This window comes from Sinocyclocheilus grahami, unplaced genomic scaffold (genome assembly GCF_001515645.1).
Source record: "Sinocyclocheilus grahami isolate Dianchi unplaced genomic scaffold, SAMN03320097.WGS_v1.1 scaffold133.1, whole genome shotgun sequence".
In the NCBI taxonomy this organism is placed as follows: domain Eukaryota; kingdom Metazoa; phylum Chordata; class Actinopteri; order Cypriniformes; family Cyprinidae; genus Sinocyclocheilus; species Sinocyclocheilus grahami.
This window is the reverse complement of record NW_015505312.1, coordinates 875,242-898,665: the sequence shown is the minus strand read 5'-3', so window position 1 is coordinate 898,665 and position 23,424 is coordinate 875,242. Positions and strand designations below refer to the sequence as shown.

The window sequence follows — 23,424 nt, the reverse complement described above, 5'->3', positions numbered from 1 at the left end:
TGTGCTGGCCCTGTCATAGCAAAATAATCTGATAAAGTTGCCAGCAAATTGAATTATCTCACAAAAACATGTTTTTTTGTGTTTATAAGATGTCATACATTTTTTTACTGTATAAGTAAACAAATTAACATGATTGTGTAGAATCAAATTAACTATAGTGAACTTATAACGATATAGAAAAAAAGCTAAGATTAACAAAAATCAAAAAGAAAGGAAATTATAATATATAGCAGAATAGAAATGTAATAGCTACAGTAGACTGATGATGTCAAGCTTAAATCAGACATTTTCACAGAGCCTGTAAGCATAAAGCATGTTGTGCCACAGGTTTAGTTGCTGGTAAACCTTTTACATCAATAGCTGTAATGCTACTCTGTACTGAGCCACTGTAATGCACATCTGTGGTAAGAACTGAAGAATTCTCGCTCAGTATTATGGCTGTCTCTGCGATCGAAGACTTTAAAACATGTTCATCATTGTGATACTTAATCATACTGACAAATGTATGAGCATTATGCTCTTCAAACAGCTGATAGCATTCAGTCACAGAGCTATAGTTAATGTCTGTAGGGAACGTTGACTCCAAGATGGCTTCCTCTTCTTCATCATCAGTGTCCAAAAGCTCCATTTCAAACCAATTTGGATTCTTCAGCTGGTAATTTTTAAAAGCTTCAATAGCATCCCGAAGTCCTCGTCCTGATGGACAGTTGAAGTAATCATTCTCCCTGACGCCTTCAATGCACTTAATCTGTCCCGGCTCATGTTTTTCCATGTCTAGTATTCGGAAGTAAAGTTCTTCAAAGTGCTTCATGAGTTTGTACTTCACCACGACGTTGAATGGTGCTGGAACGTCAACCTCACTGCACACGTCATCAAAATAAGCCAGCATGTACTTGTGGAAAGATGAAGCATGAACAAAATCCGGTATAATGAGGCTCAGAGCCGGCGTGAGCATGTCTCCTATGGGGGAATGTTCATCCTCCTTGAGTCTCACTTTGTGCTCACCGCACATGGCCTTCCACTTGGCATTTACGCCTGGAGAGCACAAGATCAGGACTTTATCTGAGGACTTGGAGATTCGTTCCCTTTGCATATCCAGCCACTGAATTCTGCCGATTGTGCTGAGCCAGGCGGAGTCCAGGAGATCTAGAGTGACGTCTGTGCCACATTTAGCCCTCATGAAGGCACATAACTTCAAGATGACTTCTTTGTACAGGGGGTGGTCCAGAGAGTAGATGATGATGACCCTTTTAGGCTCGTGAATGGGATTCCACTCTAGTTTACCCTTTGCACATGTTGAGCTGTCTGAGGAGGGCGTTTCTGTCAAAAGTCATTAATATTATTAAGATACAAAAGCTTTGGAACCTTCAAAATGTATTGAGATAATAAAGAGTGAGTGAAAGATTCAGCAAAACAATTGAAAACTGCAGAACAATGTAGCCTATATTTGACTTTTATTACACTATTGGTGCAATGAGGTACTTCTGCTAAGTTTGTATTTTTAAGAGATGGGAAGTTGTCATTTCGATGCAAGTTGCATTTCAATAACTCGGATCAAGATGGCAATGCACCTTTTCTGCATTAATTTACTAGATTCAATAAAAAAGGTGAATAAAGATGAATAGACTTTGGGCATTGGGTGTGTTTTTGCTTTGTGTTTTTATTCAATTTATGCATGTAAATCTAATTGTACAATACTATTATATTTTGTACATGCAAAGTTTGGCTTTTATTGTAAATGAATAGTTTTATCGTAAATGAAAAAGCAAATCATTCATTTAAAAAAAAATGCATACATTTCGCCTGCCATATTTTCTCACAGACTCCCAACCCGGACACTTGGGGTTTATTTTTTCTTGCATTTTTAAACACAAAACACAATCTGTGTCAGTCACCCCTAATGGACTATTTTTTTCATAGTGGAAGCATTCAGATACAAATTCTCAAATCCGTATTTTATGTGCACATATTTTTGGATTGGGTGAGTAGTCCAGACTATATCTACTATATATAAATTTGAGTCCAGACTGATTACTTGCATAGAAAATATATATAGTGTTTTGAATCACGAAAGTCCATTAAAGTCAGCATATCTGCCTCCACTTTTGAGAGAAATCTAATCAACAATCAACAACTGAGCATACAGTCAAGTCTCCGCCCCACATTTTTTCTTTTTGGATACTGTCGCTACTTCTGTTTCAATGCGACTTTAATGCCCCGTTTCACAGACAAGGCTTAAGCCTAGTCCCAAACTAAAATGCATGTCTGGGCTGTTTCAACTGAAAGAAACTTGCACTGACTGATCTTAAAATATGTTAGTACTATTAATTTGTCTCAAGTTGCACACCAGTAATGTTTATTCTAAGGCATGTTTATAAAAGATACTTCAATGTCCTAATTGAACTATGACCTAATCCTGGCTTAACTTAAGCCCTGTCTGTGAAACCGGGCCTAAGTTATCTGCTTATTTATGTGATTGTTTTATTTGCACTGACCTTTATGTAAATCCTTGTTCTTCAAAAATACAATACAGCCAAAAATGCAAACAGCAGCTGCCAATGAAGCCAACAACAGCCCCAGTGTCGCCAAAATGATAAAAGAAACAGGAGCACCTGGAAGAACTGACATTAAAATGTTAATAAAGATAATAGTCTACCAAATAAAACAAACTAGAAGATCAAATGAGCCATACATTGAGACATTTGAATTGTTGTGTATCTTAATTTGAATGCTGGCTAATTAAAAACACACAGGCAATAAGACATTTATTGTTATTGTATAATACATACAGGGACAGATATCAAATTTCCTTCTGTATTCCAGACAGGTATTCATGCTTTGAACAGACAGTGGCTGAATCTGTTGAACAGGGCATCTTTTAGTCATTTAGTGATTTGAGAAAAATTATTAACAAAACATCCTCATGCAACTGAATATTATTTACAAACAGTACTCTCATATAAATGGTACTATAACTCACCACCAATTCCAAATTGCAGTGATTTATCCGACATGCTTCCAGCGTGAAATTAACATTCAGAAATGGCTCGTTATCCTTAAAAACAGAATTAATTTAGCATTCACGCTCATAATATTGTCTGTGCTTCCTATATTAATGCTATATATGAATTTACTTTCATGATGGAACAGACAACAGGTGGCACTGTGGAGTCTTTTAGATACTGAACATTTAAAGTACCTTTATGACAATGTGAAACGGTTCTGGTTGAAGGTCAGGACTGCAGATGGAGACTTTGTATTGGTCAGAGAACTCTTCTGGTTCAAATTCTATTGTTATCACCAAGTCACCGTTTTCTTTATCTTTTCGCACTGACCATTCTACCTTCGTATCCCAAATGCGATCTAAAATGACAAACAGATTTACCTAACAGTAGTTTGCTTTTTAAGAATTGGACACCACTTTACATCACTTCAGAATTATCCCAGTAGGGCATAATGAAGATTTTCCATGTTTCCAATGCATGTTAAAGCATTTCGGATTAAATGTCTGCTACACATCTAATCATCAAACCTCAACTGTTTGATTGCGTTATTGATTAATTCTCACCTGGAACTATGATGTTGGTTATTGTTGTATAGCTCCCTGTGTCTGGCTTTGGTAAGTTAGTTACAAAAACCTGGTATTTAAAGTTGGGGATGAGCACAATTCTGTCCAAAGAAAATGTCCACTAAAAAGATGAAGGAAAGAGGCAAAGTTGAAACAATGGTGTGAATAACACTGCATAGCACATTATAAAAAAAAATTATCTGTAAATAAAGATTATTTAAGTATGTTTCTACTATGTATTTTTACTTCAAAATGTCATGTTTAATTCAATGCGTTGTTTGCTATTTTTTGCATTAGTGAAATTTACTAGCAATTTATGAGTGAAAATTGTTTCAAAGTACACTTTTTCAGTGGATATATGATTATATAAGTAATAGTACTCTTACCCTGCCCAGTCCTGGGTTTGTTGTACACGATAGTGTGTCATGGAAAATGTAACGAACACAAACGCTGTGATTTGTCGACATTTCAACCACAAGCACTTCAGTCCCTATGAGAGTCAATATACTCCCTGAGGAAAATAATTTTATTTAATAAATGCTTTAAATAGATAATTATGCTGACCATCTGTACAGGTTCTGTTAGAGGAAGAACATTTCCGGTCAAAAAGGCAATTTGATTGAAATGATTTGGTTATTTTTAAATAATTTATAGTCCTGCGCGTAGCTATACGTTATCATACTTGTCTTACCATCCGGTAACTGGCTCCATGTAATGTATAGGACTGGTGCAAACTGTCCACTGTCATCTTTCTTGGCTGCTACCTTTGCAGTTACATTAGGAAACCTTGGGGCTTTGTATCTTGGCACCACCAAACCCTCATCTGAACAGTTATCTAAGACCATCAAAGAAACATGTCTTTGATTTTGTCTTTAAAAAAACTAATATTACTGTCAATTTAAAGAAGACATAAACTCATACTTGCCTACTTCAATCTTGCATTTTACTCCCTGTCAGAAAACAGCATAATGAAAAATGTTGTTTTTATATGAATAACATTAATGTCAATGGCTAAAAGGGAACAAACAGCATCTTTACCTCTTGAGAACATTCCATCGGAGGGAGTTCAATGAGATGCAGGGGTGAGATTTTCATTATGACACATGAAAGCAGAGAGAAAAGAGAGACAAAAATCACACCCATCGTATTTAATGTTTTCTCTGGTACTGTGACAATTACTGCTGCTTTTTAAGTGACGTGACAGATCATCGAACATCCTCTCATGGCTTTCTTAGATTCTATCTGTATTTAGAGGAAACCAGGAGATCTGATAAAGGGCAGGAGGTGAGCCTGACGCACACGAAGATATAAAGCTTTTCTCACGAACATTGTCTTTTTATTCAAATCTATCTTAAAATCAAGTCCTTTAACTACACATGCAATGAATTCAGCTAAAAAAAGTTTCTATTCTCAGCTATTTGTCAAACTGTTATATTTAATACCAAGTTGGACGTTAGACTCAAAGTTTTAATAGCAATTTGGTTTTGAGATGTAAGATGACCTACTTGTTTCATTTTCTGAAACACAGGACTAGATAAATTTAGGTTATACTTCACCAGAAAGCAATTTTAACAAGCAAAGTTTGACATTTAAACAAATCCATTCATAATATTATATATATATATATATATACTGTATATAAATTAAATGCTATTCTTTTGAGCTTTCTATTTGCCAAAAATCATACAAATAAATAAAAAATTATCACAGATTCCACACTCTAAAAAATGTTAGCTCAAAAAAAAAAATTATTGCAACAGTTCTGACAGCTTCTAATGAAATTATGTTCAACCAGCAAACTACATTGAGTTAGAAGAACTTAATCATTTGTAACATAAGCACACATTTTTATGTTGATTACTCAAATAAACAAAAAGTTGCGCCTTCACGACATGGCGGCGGCAACAATACTACAGAGAGAATAAAAGTTACGCCTTCTTTCTTTGCGTGAACATTTGGGTGGCGTTATGCAAATCTTCCCACATCGTGACGTAGATATGTGGGAGCGTGTTAGAACGAGCCGTTTTAGGTGGTTGACTCTTAACTTCTATAAAGAATATCTCTTTGGATTTAAGACTTTAGTCTTTGCAACTTTACAGATCTTCTTTATGCACCAAGAGCTTGTAACACTCCAAAGAGAAAGGAAAAATTGAAATCGCATCATATGACCCCTTTAATACAGAAAACAGTTCAACTGTAAAATAATTTCAAAATATTACTGCTTCAACTAACTGTATTTTTGATCAAATGAATCATGCAGCTTTAGAAAAAACAACAACTTTTGAATGGTAGTATAAAAGAACTATAAAGAATAATAAACAATTGTTCACAACCACAAATGACCAGCAATACATCTAAAAGGCAAAAAAAATCACCTCATTACCACTAGAGGGCCCATGTCAGTTCAAAGAATAATTAACAGGGTAATTTGGATCAATATATGAGCAATATATTTACTTTCTATATCTCTTCAAACAGCAGTTGTGTCTTACATTCTAGTGAATTTTATTTTCATACAAAATTGTAACACCATTAGCCAGAGACTTTAAACACACGTCACCCTACAGAATCATAGTTTCATTACATATCACACTTTTATTGCACAGCAAACTTCCACTAAAATTACTTCACAAGGTCTGCTGACATTGACAACTACCACTACATGCCAGCAGTCAGCAGAGGATCTGAGAAGCGCTTGCAAAACCCCTGTCTCATTCTGTCACACAGTAAAAACTCATGGCACAGTATCATCACTGGAAGCTGAAATTAGTCACATGCTGGGCCTACATGACATATCAGCACACAAAGGTCAACATCACTTTATATCTCATAAAAATACTACCATGTTACATCGTCATTGAGCGCTTTGCCATTATGTTCACGTAAGTTGCTTTTTGTGGCCTAGAATGAGATTTAAGTGCACTATAATCATACGACCTTGTTGACCTTGTCGAATTATAATTAAAACCTTCAGACTTTTAGGACGGTGCTGTCAGTCCCTTCTAAACAAGTACACATGAGTTACTGTCTGCCCTCACTCCATTTACACAGCACGCGGGCTCCATAGCCTTGAAGAACTCTGCTTTTATGGTCCTCGAACATAAGTACGCAGGTTAATGAAAAGGCAAGTTAACTTTTGCATTTACGAGGAGAACATTTTATTACAATTGCTGAATGAACAAATCATATATGTTAACAAAATAAGCTTATTTTATGAATTCACAAAGTTACAGTGCAATTAAATGAAATGAAACACTTTACTATAAGGTCCCATTATAACACTAATTAATGAATTAACTAACAATGAGCAATAAATTTGTTACAGTATTTATTCATCTTTGTTGGCATTAGTGAATAAAAATACAACTGTAATTGTAAGCTCCGTTACCCCAGCTCCATTAAATAATATTAATATAAATACTTTGATTTTAATAATGTATTAGAAAATCTTGAAACAAACATTAACTAAGATTAATAAATGCTTTAAAAGTATTTTTTCATTGTTAGTTCATGTTAATTAATGTAGTTATGTAATGTTGACAAGTGGGACCTTATTGTAAAGTGTTATCAATTTAATTTTATCCTTATGCAGAAGTATTTGTTTTATCAGATAGTCAAAATGAACAAACCTCTAAATGAATCTTTAAAATGTTCATTAATAGCAGTGTTATTTTAGTATTATTTATAAATTATTTGAGGTTTTATGAATATTTTTAATTAGCTTTTATTTTTTTTTTTTTTTTACATTTTCGTTTTAATATTATTTTAAGTTTTAGTAATTTTGTAATAAATATTAGTTTTAGTTATTTTTGAATAAAACTATTAACATTTATTTTGTTTTTATTCCACATTTCATTTGTACTTATTTCTAGTTTATTTTATTTTTTAATCTTGTATGTATTTAGTTAATAAGTGGAGTGTATTAATTTAAACTTATTTCAGTTAGTTGCCAAAGCAACATTTAAAAAAACAAAATGTAATCTATTATTTATTTCAGCTTTATTTTAACGAACAAAAATGCATTTTGAAGCGTTTTAGTTTAAGTTAACCATAATAAGCCTGATTGCAAGTTGCAAGTGCAACAGAGAAAGAATTGAAGTGCATGACCCCTGCACTAGTGTGTGTCATTTGGAAATGTGCATGTCCCTGTCCTGGAGGACATGCACACCCCTTTCTGTGCAAATGCCACTGAGGAAGCTGGAGATTGGAGAACAAATTGCCCAGATATTTGCACACGTGAGTACAAGGGACGTAACGGGGGTCTATTTTAGTGAACCATTCACACGCAGGATTCAACCCATAAATCTATCACGAAAAACATATAACGTTTGTTTTTCTTTGACGGCACCACACAACTCATCCTGCTCTGATTGCCTACTAGTTCAAGGTAAGTCTTGCAAGCATTCACAGCATGTTTACACCAAGTTTAATGGGCCCACACATGTTGTCATAAATACTTAAGGATGTTGGGTTTATTGCTAAACATTTGAGGGGATTTGTACTGTATGGTCTGTTTATCGCTCATAGATTTACAGCACACATTTAGACATTCAAAGATAATCATACTCACACCTTTACTGTTGGAGGATGGATGAATGTATATGAACATCCTATATTCTCCCGTGTCATAACCGCGGCTCCCCGCAGGGATTAGCAAACACCGTGCCATGTATTTCCGTAACAAGCCATTTGTGTCAGCTTTAAGGAATGTATGTTATGAAATACTGTAGCTGTTTCACGGCTAGCATAGACATGGAGAAGTGTGGATACAAGATCCAACGTTCTTGACTTAGCCAGAGATTTGGCTCGCAGAACCAATTAGACCATGAAACCTGTTCTCAGATGGTTTGTCTTGCACTTAAGCACTCAAAAGTAAAAAAAATAAATTAAAAAAGGTAATAAAAAGGTAACCATAAACAAGTTGTATATTGTTTTTTTGGAAATCAAAAGCATAAAACTTTGAACATCATTTAACATGTTTCCTCTTTATACTCAGATAATTTAGTTAAAAATAAAAGCTATCTTTTCCCAAAATTAAGTTCTGGCTACCCAGAATTAAATGTTGGAGGGTTTTGGAAATAAAATGCATAAAAAAATTAACAGTGCATTTTTTTTTACTTTTTAGCAAAACACTCAAAATATCCTGACAATTTAGTTCGAAATTAAAGCTATCGTTTTCAAAAATTGAGTTCTGGCTACCAAGAATTAGATGTTGGAGGGTTTTGGAAATAAAATGCATTAAAAAATAACAGTGCTTTTTTTTTTACTTTTTAGCAAAACACTCAAAATATCCTGACAATTTAGTTAGAAATAACAGCTATCTTTTCCAAAAACTTAAGTTCTAGACAGGATCCGTATGAAAGCATTAGTATCCAGTGTAGTGAGTTCAAGGCTAGAGCTTGAAACTGGGCCATATGAAAGAATGGCAGCAATGTTCTAATTTAGCCAGGCTGGGAACACTAACAAGCATGTTCCTTTATCAGGCACAATAGGTACGAATGCAATGAATAGGTATGGAGAGAGTGCTTGGCACCAGGGCTTTATATAAAGAGTCTTCTTTGGATACGAGGGCCCCAAATTAAATTTTCCTCTACATTGTGACTCCTCCGCCTTTTAAATACTTGGCACTCGTCACCTTTCCAGACTATGATCTATGTGTGGACTGTAAGAATGTTTCCTAGCGACGCAAATCTGACGCACAGATTCATACACACTGAATGATATCATCACCTCCAAGATATTTAAGATCACATACATGGACAGCCCTTTTCCATTTAATGTGATCATATGTGATGTCTTTTCAGCGTCTATAGAGAGAAAAAAACATGTCTGAAGGGTAAGTATACTTTGACAGCCCTATTATTAAAATTGTAGAGTGGATCTATTGATCTCTTTTGTTAACGCATTTTGGTGTTTCTTTTTTTTTTCTTATTGCATTGCTCTGTGCTTCGTCATGGTAGACCGGTAAGTTTTGGGAAGATATACCATAGTTCATAAGTTATTCATAAATAATTTGGAGAGATTAAATATGACTTGTATTATTTTTCAGAAAAAAACTAAGTATACTGCCACAAGGCGGCTGCTCTTAAAAGTAAGTTGTCTGTTTTTTAATGAAATACACTGTTTAATAAGTTATTTTTCAAAGAAATTCATTCATATTAATATTAATAACATAATACTTTTATTCAGCAAGAATGCATTCAATTGATCAAAAGTGACAGTAAAGACATTTATAATATTACCAAATATCTAAATTTCATATTAAAAATTTCATATCAGTTTTTTGCAAAAAATATTAAGCACCACAACTGTTTTCAACAATAATATGGTATGTTTCAGCAAATCAGCATATTAGAATGATTTCTGAAGGATCATGAAAACGCTGAAGACTGGAGTAATGATGCTGAAAATTCAGTTTTGCATCACAGGAATAAATTACATTTTAAAATATATTCAAATAAAAAAATAGAAGTTATTTTAAATTTTTACTGTTTTTACTGTATTTTTGATCAAATAAATGCAGCCTTTGTGAGTATAACATTCTGACCCCAAACTTTTCAACGGTATATCATATTTTTTGTAATATTGATATGGTTAGTGAACATATGCACATATTAAATGTAATGTATGTAATAAAAGGCGAGACTAGAATCCATGACAAAATGGCTGGCTGTGTTAGCAGTGTGTTGCGCTATGCGCTAAGCTATGTGCTAATCTTCTGGAGCTTTATAGTCTCATCAGTGATGTTACGTTACAGAGCAAATTATTGAAGGCGGCCACGTCTATGCTGGCAGCTGAAAAAGAGCAGAATAAAAGAGAGAGGGATGAGGCTCTTAATGAGAGGGTTCCTCCTCTCAAACTATCTGGTCTGTCTGCACAGGAGCTCCAGGTATTTTCCTGAATAAGCATTTCTGCACAAGCAACATGCAGAAATAAATATACAGTACTGTATATATTCATGAATGTCTTCAGTTGGGGTTTTTTGTTTTTCAGGAACTTTGCAAAGAGCTTCACCGCAAGATTGATGCTGTTGATGAGGCTCGATATGATCTTGAAATTAAAGTGGCTAAAAATGAAATAGAGGTAATGGTTTTGTGATGTTTTGTGACCACTTTTACAAAGACAAACGAATGATTTAGTAGTTTATTCATGAATACAAATGTTACCAAGTGTTAAGATCCCACGGTTCTACTAAATAAAGCATTAAATATTTGAATTGGGATTCAAATCCATAACCTAACCGTTGTTAATGACACCAACAATAGCTATGTTTCCATCCAAAGATGCGAATTTAACTCATGCGCAAAACTGAACATCACATAAAACATTTGCAAATAAAGCACCGTTTCCATCCAACGGGTCAAAGAGAACAAAATCGTCACTTCCTGATAAACTGGCACTAAATATCTCTAAGAAAACTAGGAGAAGCCACTTAATATAATAATTTTCATATATGATAAATTACTTGCACTTCAGAGAGAGCAGACGAAACACAATAAATGCGGTCATTGCTTTTAGAGGTGGATGCCTGCTGTTTGGGAACGCAGTCGTGTAAGACAGTAATTATACAGAAATACTTTGATAACAGACTTTCCTCAGGCATTTCAGAGTGACCAAAACAACATATAGATGCTGTGAACGAGATCGGTCCACTGGTTAGTCAATTTATCCCATCTCATAGCGCAAAGTCACATGACTTTTTCAATGCACATGGTGGAATTTATTTGGTAAATGTGTTTCCATCGTAGTTTATGCACATTTTTTCTTATCGGATAAAAAGTTTATCCTCTCAGTTGTGCGCATAAATTTTTTATGCACATTTTTGGAATTTATGCGCATCTTGACGTTTCCATTCAGCGGTTTTTTATGCAACAATCCAAAATGAGCATAAAAATAGGTGGATGGTAACATGACTATGATAAGGTTATGGATTCCCAGGGAATATGAAAATTGTGCCTGCACAATGTCTATCAAGCAAAGATATTTTAGTATTATTTATAAACTCTTACAGTATTGATCAATATTTTGAATTAGCTTTTATTTTTTATATTTTTAGGTTTTTTATTTTAATTGTAGTTAATGTTTTGGTATTTTTGTTCTTTTGCCAATTATTATTTTAATCTTTATTTTATTTTGATTTCAGTTTTAGTCATTTTAGTACTTTTAACTTATTATTTCAGCTAGTTGCAGAGGCAACAGTTCTAATTTACATTTAAGTTTTTAAAGTTTCAGTTAGTTTTTTGTCATCTAATATTTATATTTATTTTATTCAAGCTTTATTTCAATTACTGAATTTTTTTCTATATTTTTGTCAATAATTAATTTTTCTTATTACATTTACAACACTCCTCTCAAATAAATAAATACAAAACTGACATCAAAACAATTGATTCACAAGTTACCATCATTGTGGTCCATTTCAGATTCAGTCCTTGACTCAGAAGATTTGGGAAATGAAGGGTACAAAGCAACGAACCAAACTGAAGAGAGTTAAGAAGTCACATGATGCCAAGCTCGATGCGCTGACTGAATCCAAAATGTCATCAAAGTCAGATTTCAAAGCCAACCTGAAGACAGTAAAGAAAGAAGATGAGAAGGTAATGCATTTTATCTATGTTGGCATATAAATTCATTCATCATTTAGATAAATCAAAGCTCATTCTAAACCTATATTTATATTTGTCCCATTTATAGAAAGAAGAGGTGACTGACTGGCGGAAGAATGTGGAGGCTATGTCTGGAATGGAGGGCAGGAAGAAGCTGTTTGATGCTGGACAATAAAAATGTTACAAAGTAAACTTCTGACTTGACATCCAGCACATTTACCTACCAAGCTTGTAAAATTCAGGGTTGACGTTATTTTTTACTTCTCAGACTCTGTAACAAGAAATGTGTACCCAGACGAGAAGGCTTCTAACATAAATGGTTGGAAGCAAGAAAATCCAAACTGTACAAATTTGATTTCTTGTGACTAATAATGTCAATTAAACACAGAAAAACGGTTTATAATGTGCATATAGGTTTAAGTGTTTTTGTAGGTGACCTTAGCACTTAGTTTGTCCTTTGCTGCAATTTGTGGACAGATTATGTTTCGATGCGTCTGAAGCCAAATTTGATATTTTGTGTATGAAATGTTAAATATTCATAATAATATGCATGAGATTTATAATCAGACTGGAAATGAATCGAATGCACTGTTGTGAAATAGTGCTGTTTAGGAATAAAAGATGTCAGCTATTGTAACACTTTCTATGCTACTGAAAGTAAAAACTGCAATGTAATGCCATTCCAAAATTAAATGAACCCATGCACAAAGAAACACGTTGTGTCACTGTGCAGTTCCTTTGCAAAACAAACGCTGTCCTTGAAATGCATTGCTACACTTGGTTGTGTACCTTGCGAGTGCATAACTGCTTTTAAGTTACCACATGCTTTGTGTATATTTACTCAAATTCAATGCAGCGATGGTATCATTTATTTGCATTTCAAACTATTTGGAAATCCATTGGAAACCTACTGGAAATGTAAACAAGATTGGAAGTATAAACGAAACAAGTATAAAACATGAAGAGACAACATATACACTGATTCATATCTTCATATCAGTTTAATATGTTGTTCCATATTAAACTGCTGACTGAAGATCTTGAATAAAAGGTAAATTTTTTCAAGCTAACTAGACAATCACTTTCATTTACAGTACAGAAGAGGTCATAAGGCTATGGCTGACTTCAGCAAAGCCTTTTCTGCCTTGTAGGGTCAAACAACGTGAAATGAAGAGTGACTGGCAGTGGACAATGTGTGCAATTGTGTTTTGATGGTGCTGAGTAAAATGAGCCTCAGGGTGTAAGGCTTCAGTCTATTTTAGTGAGCCACTCAGAGGAGGCCAAAGAGGCCATAAAATTTGCCTGGGTTTTCTTGTGCACTGACATTGTCACACTCTCATTGCCTTGGAGTGGTCTTTGGAGGAACAGGTATGAACTATTGCACTATTTGTCACCGTTAACTGTAAAACCAATGCATTTAATTGCTCTAAAAATTACCTATGAAATATATAACTGCTGACATCAAATTAATGCGTAGCATAGCTCAGCTAGTTTGATCTTTAAAAGCTTTGATGAGACATAGCTGGTTACAATGCTGAGATCTCTTCTGAAGCCAAAGGATATTAAAAGTCTCAATTTGCACCTCATTTAATCTCACTGCTGTCTAGGAGAAACAATTGAGAATTTCTTTCTAAATCTGGTTTATCCATCAGAAATGGATTTGTGTGTGATGCTGAGAATGGGTGCTAAAAAATGTATAATGCATGGTTTGTTAAAGTGTCATGTGCTTCCAAAATACTACTTATGAAGTGAATTCTAGTAATAATAACTGTGCTTATGAGTCACCAATCTTTATATTTCAGATTTTGACTAGTGATTTACACCAGATTAGTCATAAAAAGGAAGTACTTAGAAGCTCACAATGTCTGAGTCGTAAGTATTCTAACTTTTAGACTTTTAAGTTGTTAATATCTATTTCTTGCTGTAAACGTACGTTTAAAACATGCCTACTTTTATTTCTTTTCATAAATTGAAAATTGCCAATTTAGACAGGTAAGTGGATTTTATTACTTTAACTTTTTGTATATGGCAATATAATTTTTCCCCCGAACAAAATCCGATTGCACTTAATTCTTGCAGCGACCCAAATCGAAGATCTCGGCATCCAGGAGGTTGTTCTTAAAGGTATTTGGTTCTGTTCGTTTTACAGAGAAGATATAATTCCTGAAGATGATGCATCTAACAATACCTTCTGACATGTTTTGCTTCAGACAAAGCTGCTGAAGAAGGCAACCTCTATGCTTGTGACTGAAAAAGAAGAAAAGCAGAGGGAGAGAGAGACCACCTTGCGTGAGAGAGTGCCACCTCTACAAATGTCTGGTCTGTCTGTTCAAGAGCTTCAGGTAAACCTAATTCAAAAATGATACTTTTAATTAATTTAAATAAATAAACAAATAAACAAACAAACAAACAAACAAATAATAATAAATATATATATTTAATTAATTAAAAATTTTAATGAAAAAAAATAGGTATTCAATTCATTTTTAATTATGTTTTCATATTCATTACATGATGATTTGGTGCAAATCATTAATTCAGATGATGGTGCTAATTACTTTTTAATTTGATTCATTAAAAAAATATCTTTTCAATTAAAAAGCGCATTTAAATTTCTACGATTATTATTTAAGAATTGGTGCCACCTGTACGGAACATAAATGCTCAAAAAATGTAAAGAATTGTAGCTTCATTGATTTTCTAAATCTAAAAATAGCATTAACAACCGCATCGGTAATTTCCCAAGGTCATTTTATTGGTACAATACTTTGTTTTCAGGCTCTCTGTAAAGACCTCCATCAAAAGATTGATGTTGTAGATGAAGAGAGGTATGATATCAACGCCAAGGTGGCCAAAAATGAAAAGGAGGTACTACACCACCACCATTTATCTTATTACGTCGATTCAATGAAAATACACTTTATGTCGATTCACTATAATAAATGCACGAGTCTGCTTCAGATTGCAGATTTGAACATGAAGATTACCGAACTTAGAGGTAAAATGAAGAGACCTGCACTGAAGAGGGTGAAGATCTCTGCCGATGCAATGTTGGGTGCTCTTTTGGGCTCCAGGGTCAAAGAGTCTGTGGATTTCAAAGCCAACCTCAAGACAGTCAAGAAAGAAGAGGAGAAGGTAAGTCATGTGACAAGTCATGTATCATGTAATGCATATGTATTTTCGAGCTATTTTAACACATACCTGTTGTCACACCTGTTCCTCTCACAGAAAGAAGAGGTGACTGACTGGCGTAAGAATGTGGAGGCCATGTCTGGAATGGAGGGCAGGAAGAAGCTGTTTGATGCGGGACAATAGAAGATACATTTGAAAAACTTTATGGTTTGTTTGTTAATTATCTTTTGATTGAGAACGTCTTACTTCAAATATTTGACCTACACTTTAAGCACTGAATTTTATTTGTTTTCTTTCAGGTGACAACTACACCAGAGTTAATAAACTTCTTAAAATGAATGTATAAAGCAATGCAAGTTCATATAACACATATATCCTATTGTAATAATAGCTTGGGGTTAAGGTTTAATATTTTATTTTAGTTAAAAAGAAACTGCATACAAGTTATTTAGGCAAGAAAACAGTGTCTGAAACTTACTTGATGTCTACTTGATCTACTTGTTTCAATGATGCTGAGCCCATTTTCTGTCTTAAAAATAAAAACACAAAGAAAGCCTAAATATTTTGCCCCTTACTTAAAAAAAAATGCAACAAAAGTGCCTGCAACAAGGACTGACACTTAGGACTTCAGATCAGAAGACCTCTGGAAATGTTTGGATACAACAGCCCTAACTGTAGCAGAACCTGAAGGCTCTGAACTTGCCATGCACTTTTATCTACCGGTATTTGACCTCACTTCATAACAGGCCTAACACAACTGCTGTCTCCCAGGAATACCTTCAGTTGTTCTAACATCAATCAACGATAATTGTAAATTTGTTGAACTTAAAAAAAAATACATGCACTTTAAATAAGTTATTTAGGCAAGAAAACAGTGTCTGAAACTTACTTGATGTCTACTTGATCTACTTGTTTCAATGATGCTGAGCCCATTTTCTGTCTTAAAAATAAAAACACAAAGAAAGCCTAAATATTTTGCCCCTTACTTAAAAAAAAAATGCAACAAAAGTGCCTGCAACAAGGACTGACACTTAGGACTTCAGATCAGAAGACCTCTGGAAATGTTTGGATACAACAGCCCTAACTGTAGCAGAACCTGAAGGCTCTGAACTTGCCATGCACTTTTATCTACCGGTATTTGACCTCACTTCATAACAGGCCTAACACAACTGCTGTCTCCCAGGAATACCTTCAGTTGTTCTAACATCAATCAACGATAATTGTAAATTTGTTGAACTTAAAAAAAAATACATGCACTTTAAAAGCTTTTCAAACTAAATCACTCATTTAATTTTGTTATTAAAATGTCCCAAAAAACTCTTTAGTAGACCAACTGAAATCGTGCCAGTGCAATTTCTGCAACGTCAGACTAACAGACCTTGATACATGCTAACTAACAACAATTGCCATTCAATTTTAATGGTTTAAGTTTAAATGTCAAAATTCAGACTTTTTTTCTCAGAATTGCGAGCTTATTTCTCACTGTTGCAAGTTATATACTTGTAATTGCGAGTTTATTTCTTTGACCTTTTTTTCTAAACATTACAGTATGTGTTTACATGTCGATTCTGTTTTGTTTGTTTCCACCATGGAATAAAAAAAATTGCAACTTTTTATGTCACAATTCTAACTTTTTTCTCTCAGAATTGTGAGATTATTTCTCACAGTTGCAAGTTATAAAATTGTAATCGCGAGTTTACATCTTTTACATCTGACCTTGTTTCTCAGAAATCTGAATTTTCATTTAGCAATTTTGACTTTTTCTGAGAATTCTGCATTTACATCTCCCAATTCTGTTTTGATTGAAAAAAATAGCGTCTGACAATTCCGACTTTTTTCTAAGAATTGCGAGTCTCTCACAATTCTGAAGGGAAAGAAGTAAGAATTGGGAGTTGAAAATGTTTTTCCTATGACATTTTCTGTTATACAAGTTGTTTTTTTTACCTTTTTCTAAGAATCTGTATTCCGCAATTCTGAGGGAAAAAAAAGGAATAATTGTGAAATTAAGTTTTTTTGTTTGTTGTTGTTTTTCTATGACATTTTCTGTTATATGACTTATTTTTTTCACTTTTATTCTAAGAGTCTATACCTTGCAAAAAAAGTTTATATCTCACAATTCTGAGAAAAAAAGCTATAATATCAGAATTGCGCAATTACCTTTTTTTATTTTGTGATGGAAAACTGAAGCAATAAACAAACAACTATGATCCAATGATCCAATCAATTCCTGATGGACAAAAAAGTCCCGGCCTACATTTTTTCCACATGGATAAACGTCACAACAGAGAAGACAGATGAAGACTGTAACTGGACTACACACACACACATACACATACACACACAAATAAAAATGCTGTAGCTTGAATATAAGTGCAAATATAAACATATTTAATGTATTTTATAATTTTTTTTATCTCTTAATGGCCAGCTATAATGATATTTCCATCCAGAAAAAATATTACTATCATAATATTATATTAAAAAAAAACTGTATATTGCAACTTTCATATGAACACCAAATGCTCTCAGAAAAACAGGTACACAAGCTGTCACTGGGGCAGTAACTTTTCAGAAGATACACCTTTGTACCTAAAGAATCCGTACTGTGGCCATAAAGGTACATATTAGTACCTAAAGTGTACATATTAATACCTAAAACTTACCGCCCCAGTGACAGCTTTTGTATCTTTTTTCTGAGAGTGTACAAAGCCATTTAAAGACAAGGACTTCTTGCATTTGGCATCCAATCATCTGGCCATAATGCCTAAAAATAAATCCAGCACAAATGGCAGGTGGTAATTCACTACATATCTCTTGGAGTGTCACCTCTCAGGAAGAATGAGGTGTGACGGGGGCAGCTCGCATTACATTAAGACAGTGCTTCCACCTGCTTGCTGCCCTCTAAACCCCAGAAATTATTGATATCACATCGTCTCCTGCCAGCTATTGGTCGCTTAATGTGCATGGAAATTATCACGTTCACGAGATAGCTGTCATAGCATAACATCATATCATGCAATTAACTGGCCGAGATACAACTATTTGAAAATCTGGAATCTGAGGGTGCAAAAAAATCAAAATATTGAGAAAATCACCTTTAAAGTTGTCCAAATGAAGTTCTTAGCAATGCATAGTTTTCATATATTTACAGTAGGAAATTTACAAAATATCTTCATGGAACATGATCTTTACTTATCCGAATGTAAATGTACAAATATCCAAATGGATTTGGGCATAAAAGAAAAATCTATAATTTTGACCCATACAATGTATTTTTGGCTGATGCTACAAATATACCCCAGCGGCTTAAGACTGGTTTTGTGGTCCAGGGTCACATATGAGTACAAGTTAGTTGTACCTCTTATAGACTGTAATTTCCACTCAATTTATTTCTGTTATGACCAGCATCACCTTTAGACCTTTGAACTGGTCATCAATATGGTTTTGGCCACCAAAAAGAGGCATTCAAACCGGTCCACACTGCATAGCTGCATGTCTCTGTCCAAATGAAAGTTTTACTACGCTAGTTTACTGTGTGAACAGTAAATGTCAGTAGAGTGGCACAGACAGGCGTCTATTTTAGTGAGACGTTCCCATGTGTGCTGAAACTATAAATCTAAGGATTTTCTTCTTTCCTCTGTCAGCCAGTTAACTCGCACTGCTGTCTTTTCTTCATCAAGCAGGTATGTCTCTTTCAGTGGTCATAAGAGGCTAAGGGCTATGTGTTTGGTTATTTGCAAATGCATCGTTATTCAGTTGTTAGAAGGGGTTATAGATTAGCTGTGATGGTAAAGGATTTATTTATTATTTATATAAAACTGGTAAGAAATTGGGCACAGTTGCATTCAAATGTCTCTCAAATTGGTGACAATCCTGGAAGATTTTCACTTATGCTAAAACTCACAGACGCTATGCACAGAACTCCTACCGCTGTGTAGAGGACTGATAGGTCAAATGGATGGATTAAAGGGTCTGATTACCAATGTCATTAATGAATTAGAATTAAGTTATGCATGACCTTTTAAGGATTGCATAATTGCTACATTATATTAAACATGCAAAATTTGGTTTTGTTTTGAGTTTTTAATTTTTAATTTATTTTTGCTGTGCTATTAAACTTTTTCTGGAATTGTAACTACAAAAGTAGCTTGAAATTTAAATATGATGATTACCCTAGTGAAAAATAAATATACTTAAAAGTATTCAAAATACATTTATTTCATGCTAACTATACTACAAATACATTTACATATTTATATACTTAATAAAAATACCCTGAAATTGTACTTTTGGTATACTAAACTGGTAAAGTCTGCTCAATTGGAACAACTAATGCACTTTGTGCAGAAGTAGTGCTGAAGTCCAACTACAGATATACTGAAGTATTTTTGATTGTGCTATTGCAAGTATACTTCAGGTACACTTTAAATATCTTGCATTTAAAGACCAATATTATTCAAAGGTCATACAATCCTCATCAATAGTGACATTAAAACACATTTTAGGCTTAATATTAGGAAATGTGCATTATGCACAAGTAGTAATCCAAATAAAGTTTAATTATAATTTTTCTGTCTGTAAGTCTCGAGTGATATGTCAGTAAATATATTTATAGATTTAAACTATATTAGTATGAAATAGATGTATAGTATTAAATTATTTTTTACTAGGGTAAATATGTTTGCATATGATAGTCAACTAACAAGGTCTAATGCATCTGTTAAGTGATCACTGTGACTTGCAATAGCACATCAGAAGGTTCCAACATTCTCTTTAAGTGACTTTGTATGTAATATAAAACACTGATTTTCTTTGTCAGGTCATAACACCATACTAGACAACCATAGGATCAGTGTTCATTAATTAATAAATCTGAAATAAAGAAATAAACATTAGAATTGTTGCCTTAGTAAAATAAAAGTTAAATTTAAAGTAGGCTACTAAAATTCCCAAAACTAAAACGGAAGTTAATATAAATTAAACAAACTAAATTAAAATGAAAATAAAAATAGAAAAATTATAATTCAAAATACTACTAAATACTATAAAAGTATCTAAATACTAAAATCGCACTGCATAGGATATGGGTCAAATGCTTGTTATCTTAAATATTCTCATGTTAATTTCCTAATATGTGTTTCAGAGTAGAGATGATTTTAAAACAGTTATTTTATTTCACAGATAACTGAGAACTGGATGTCTGACGCATGAGTATCTCTACCTCCATCAGTAATAACCAGCAATTTATTAATTCTGATATCTATCATATATGTGACATGTCTCTATCAACATTCTCTTCTATCTATGCTCCAACCGAAGCCCCCAACCAAAGCCAAAACCAAAACCCAAGATCATTTTAGCTCGTCGTCTGGGCTTGAAGGTGAGCGCCACCTGCTGACCACAGTTATACACACAGTTTGCTGGGTAGGTACTTTTCTATGCTCAAGTAGAGATTCTACATTGATAACAAAAGTAATAACTCTTTGCTTTGATATGACAACAATGGTCCTGTCATCCTGAAGATAAGGCTGCTGAATACAGCACTGGACATGCTGATAGTAGAGAAGCAAGATAAAGAGAAGGAGAGGGAGCAAGTGATCAGTGAGAGAGTTCCTCCTCCGGCCTGTCAGTACAGGAATTACAGGTACAATTAAATGATTTAAATGGATCATTGAACTCCTTTTATAAAACTTAAAGGAATCGTTAATCCAAAATAGAAAACTCTGTCATAATTTACTCACCCTAGTGACCTTCGTAGGTGAAATGGTGATGGAAAACAATGAGAAGGGAGGGAAAAAAGGAATGTATTTTTACGCTTGCATTCGCGCGCAAATGATTTGCTTTGGCCTGTGAGGCTGGGAAAGCAAAACTTTTGCACACGAACGCAAGGTATCTCGGGTAAACGGAAAAATTTGGCATCTATGAGATGGGAGAAAATTCATATTTTCATGTCTCTCGCAAAAATATTTCTAGGAGAAAAACAACAATTTTCTTCCTATCTAACAATAGCCTATTTATTTAGCAGCCTAAGTTGCACTTTTAATTTAAAGGGGTCATATGATGTTGCTAAAAAGAACATTATTTGGTGTATTTGGTGTAATGAAATGTGTTTATGCGGTTTAAGGTAAAAAAAAAACCTGATTTTCCACATATTGTACATTATTGTTTCTCCTCTATGCCCCACCTTTCTGAAACGTGTCGATTTTTACAAAGCTCATCGGTCTGAAAAAAAGCGAGGTGTGCTCTGATTGGCCAGCTATCCAGTGCATTGTGATTGGTCGAATTCCTCAAGCGTGTGACGGAAATGTTACGCCCCTTACTATACTGTGATGCCGTGTCCGGCCGGAGCGACGAGACAAAAACATTAAAACCCATTATAAACGAGACATTTGTTGCATCCAGTGGTGACATAATTATGGATTATATCTTTTTACGTGTTGCGTTGCATCGTGCCGCGTAAACATAAAACCATGTCTGCATTTGTGATCGGAGAAATGACAAACAACAAGCCCTACTCTACACTGCCCCAAAAACTCGCTTTAAATATATAAAATATAAAAAATCTTTAAATATAAAAAAACGTACTTACAGTCTGTGAGTCAGAACAGCCGGCATTGTAGTCTACTCTACCAGGATCAGGAAACAGTCCTCCATAAAATGTGCTGCACACATCTGAATATTTGGGTTGAACTGTTCTGGAACAGTGTTGTAAATACAACTTAACCACTGATTTCTAGTCGTGTCCATTTTTGGAAGACCAAACAAAGTAGTTTCGCTTTCACAACGAAACACAGCGTCACACACGGCGGCCTTGAGTGAGCAGAGGACAGGGGATAAAGTGAGGAACGGCCGGCGGGCTGAGTGAGCAGAGGTGGCGGATTCGACGAAGGAGCATCCGCCGGGCTTGCGGCAACCACATGTGACGACCCCGGGCTGTACTCCACTTCGTCCACGGTGAAAGCCGATCCAGCGATCGACAGCGCGAAGTTGTAATATTTCCTCAGCGACCAGCACGGATCAGCTCCAGGCATGCCGAAGCAGATATCGTCCTCTTTTGGAAGGCCAAACAAAGTAGTTTAGCTTCCACAACGAATCACACAGCGACTTCACAACATGGCGGCAGCAACAATACCTCAGCCAGAATAAAAGTTATGCCTTCTTTCTTTGCGTGAACATTTGGGCAACGTTATGCAAATCTTCCCACATTGTAACATAGATATGTGGGGGCGTGTTAGAACGAGCCGTTTTAGGTAGGCGTGGTTGAATCTTAACTTTTATAAAGAATATCTCTTTGGGACTTTAGTCTTTGCAACTTTACAGATCTTTTTTACTCACCAAGAGCTTGTAACACTCCAAAGAGAAAGGAAAAATTTTAATCACATAATATGACCCCTTTAAACGGCACAATATGTATGGCACGTATTCAAAACAAACAGAGAAACAAAGGCGTAGTTTGATGACACCAGTGTGGAATCGTGGGAGTTTTCATCTTCATCCCCACAGCCGATGCAATCCGACGGGACTGGGCAGAAATCATGCATCCAGCTGCTGCTGATCACAGCGTGAGTATAAGTAGGCAGCAGATGCACCGCATATTCAGGTTTTCGCTGAGGAGCCGAGCCGGTGACCCGGCCGCTCAGCGGTGGTACAGGAGTTGTGGCGACGGGACGTGACGTCTCCGTTCCCTCCTTCAGGGAACGAGGGTTACCATACGTAACCGAGACGTTCCCTTTCAGTCGGTCACTCCCGACGTCACGTCGGATGACCGACGAAATTGGGATCCTACCAAAAGACCACAGCTACTGCCCCTTCCAGTGTCCTGTGCAAGCCACCTGCACCCCTATTTTTGGCACAGGCCAGGGCCTGCACAAGAGGACCAGCTACTGCTACTATGGCACTACCCACTGAGTAGGACTGGATAACACTGGGAAAACATACCCGTTCTACTTGGAACAGGGGCATTACGGAAGCTCGAACCTTCCCGAAGGAGGTTTCGCAAGCAATACACATATGGACATCCCTTAGGTGCATAAGGAAGAATGGAGGTGATTGACCCCTCTTGGAATGGCAGAAGTCTGCTGGGGAAACACGGGCTCAAGGCTATACCGTGGACTTTAC

At 35.1% G+C, this 23,424-nt stretch overlaps 4 protein-coding genes and 1 long non-coding RNA gene across 5 annotated transcripts in view; 3 read left to right on the top strand and 2 right to left on the bottom strand.

Annotated features, from left to right (window-relative positions):
• Positions 1-211: 211 nt before the first annotated feature.
• LOC107590846 (interleukin-17 receptor A-like) lies at positions 212-4,663 on the bottom strand. Its single transcript, XM_016279766.1, has 10 exons — positions 4,607-4,663; positions 4,494-4,518; positions 4,260-4,403; positions 3,955-4,079; positions 3,569-3,689; positions 3,200-3,363; positions 2,981-3,055; positions 2,790-2,859; positions 2,496-2,621; positions 212-1,320 (listed from the first exon to the last, which is right to left on the bottom strand). Exons 1-10 carry the CDS (start codon positions 4,661-4,663, stop codon positions 290-292), a joined length of 1,938 nt encoding a protein of 645 aa, XP_016135252.1. The 3' UTR covers positions 212-289.
• Positions 4,664-7,874: 3,211 nt separating this feature from the next.
• On the top strand, positions 7,875-13,175 carry tnni4b.1 (troponin I4b, tandem duplicate 1). The gene is made up of 8 exons (XM_016279720.1): positions 7,875-7,955; positions 9,373-9,404; positions 9,529-9,532; positions 9,618-9,659; positions 10,326-10,457; positions 10,562-10,651; positions 11,992-12,165; positions 12,263-13,175. Exons 2-8 carry the CDS (start codon positions 9,394-9,396, stop codon positions 12,347-12,349), a joined length of 540 nt encoding a protein of 179 aa, XP_016135206.1. The 5' UTR covers positions 7,875-7,955; positions 9,373-9,393; the 3' UTR covers positions 12,350-13,175.
• A 291-nt stretch (positions 13,176-13,466) lies between these two features.
• Positions 13,467-16,145, top strand: tnni4b.2 (troponin I4b, tandem duplicate 2). Its single transcript, XM_016279719.1, has 9 exons — positions 13,467-13,542; positions 13,977-14,046; positions 14,163-14,166; positions 14,254-14,298; positions 14,385-14,516; positions 14,953-15,042; positions 15,136-15,309; positions 15,403-15,513; positions 15,606-16,145. Exons 2-8 carry the CDS (start codon positions 14,036-14,038, stop codon positions 15,487-15,489), a joined length of 543 nt encoding a protein of 180 aa, XP_016135205.1. The 5' UTR covers positions 13,467-13,542; positions 13,977-14,035; the 3' UTR covers positions 15,490-15,513; positions 15,606-16,145.
• Positions 15,423-23,424, bottom strand: part of LOC107590811 (uncharacterized) — a 19,526-nt gene continuing 11,524 nt past the window's right edge. Inside the window, exon 3 of the long non-coding RNA XR_001609826.1 lies at positions 15,423-15,506. This is a non-coding gene — a long non-coding RNA (uncharacterized lncRNA). The remainder of the gene's footprint in view (positions 15,507-23,424) is intronic.
• Positions 18,954-23,424, top strand: part of LOC107590806 (troponin I, slow skeletal muscle-like) — an 8,167-nt gene continuing 3,696 nt past the window's right edge. Inside the window, exons 1-4 of the mRNA XM_016279716.1 lie at positions 18,954-18,989; positions 20,488-20,535; positions 20,639-20,730; positions 20,829-20,950. The gene's annotated coding sequence lies outside the window, so the exon portion shown is untranslated. The remainder of the gene's footprint in view (positions 18,990-20,487; positions 20,536-20,638; positions 20,731-20,828; positions 20,951-23,424) is intronic.

What these genes read in the sequence shown, in the direction of transcription:
- tnni4b.2 (XM_016279719.1), top strand. An exon ending in TGTCTGTTCAAGAGCTTCAG is followed by an intron (nt 14,517 to 14,952) that starts GTAAACCTAATT and finishes CTTTGTTTTCAG; the next exon opens with GCTCTCTGTAAAGACCTCCA. An exon ending in TCAAGAAAGAAGAGGAGAAG is followed by an intron (nt 15,310 to 15,402) that starts GTAAGTCATGTG and finishes TTCCTCTCACAG; the next exon opens with AAAGAAGAGGTGACTGACTG.
- tnni4b.1 (XM_016279720.1), top strand. An exon ending in TGTCTGCACAGGAGCTCCAG is followed by an intron (nt 10,458 to 10,561) that starts GTATTTTCCTGA and finishes TTTGTTTTTCAG; the next exon opens with GAACTTTGCAAAGAGCTTCA. An exon ending in TGGCTAAAAATGAAATAGAG is followed by an intron (nt 10,652 to 11,991) that starts GTAATGGTTTTG and finishes GGTCCATTTCAG; the next exon opens with ATTCAGTCCTTGACTCAGAA.
- LOC107590846 (XM_016279766.1), bottom strand. Translation starts at nt 4,663, where the DNA reads ATGAAAATCTCACCCCTGCATCTCATTGAACTCCCTCCGATGGAATGT. An exon ending in AACCAACATCATAGTTCCAG is followed by an intron (nt 3,364 to 3,568) that starts GTGAGAATTAAT and finishes TTGTCATTTTAG; the next exon opens with ATCGCATTTGGGATACGAAG. An exon ending in GAAATTTGATATCTGTCCCT is followed by an intron (nt 2,622 to 2,789) that starts GTATGTATTATA and finishes TTTTAATGTCAG; the next exon opens with TTCTTCCAGGTGCTCCTGTT.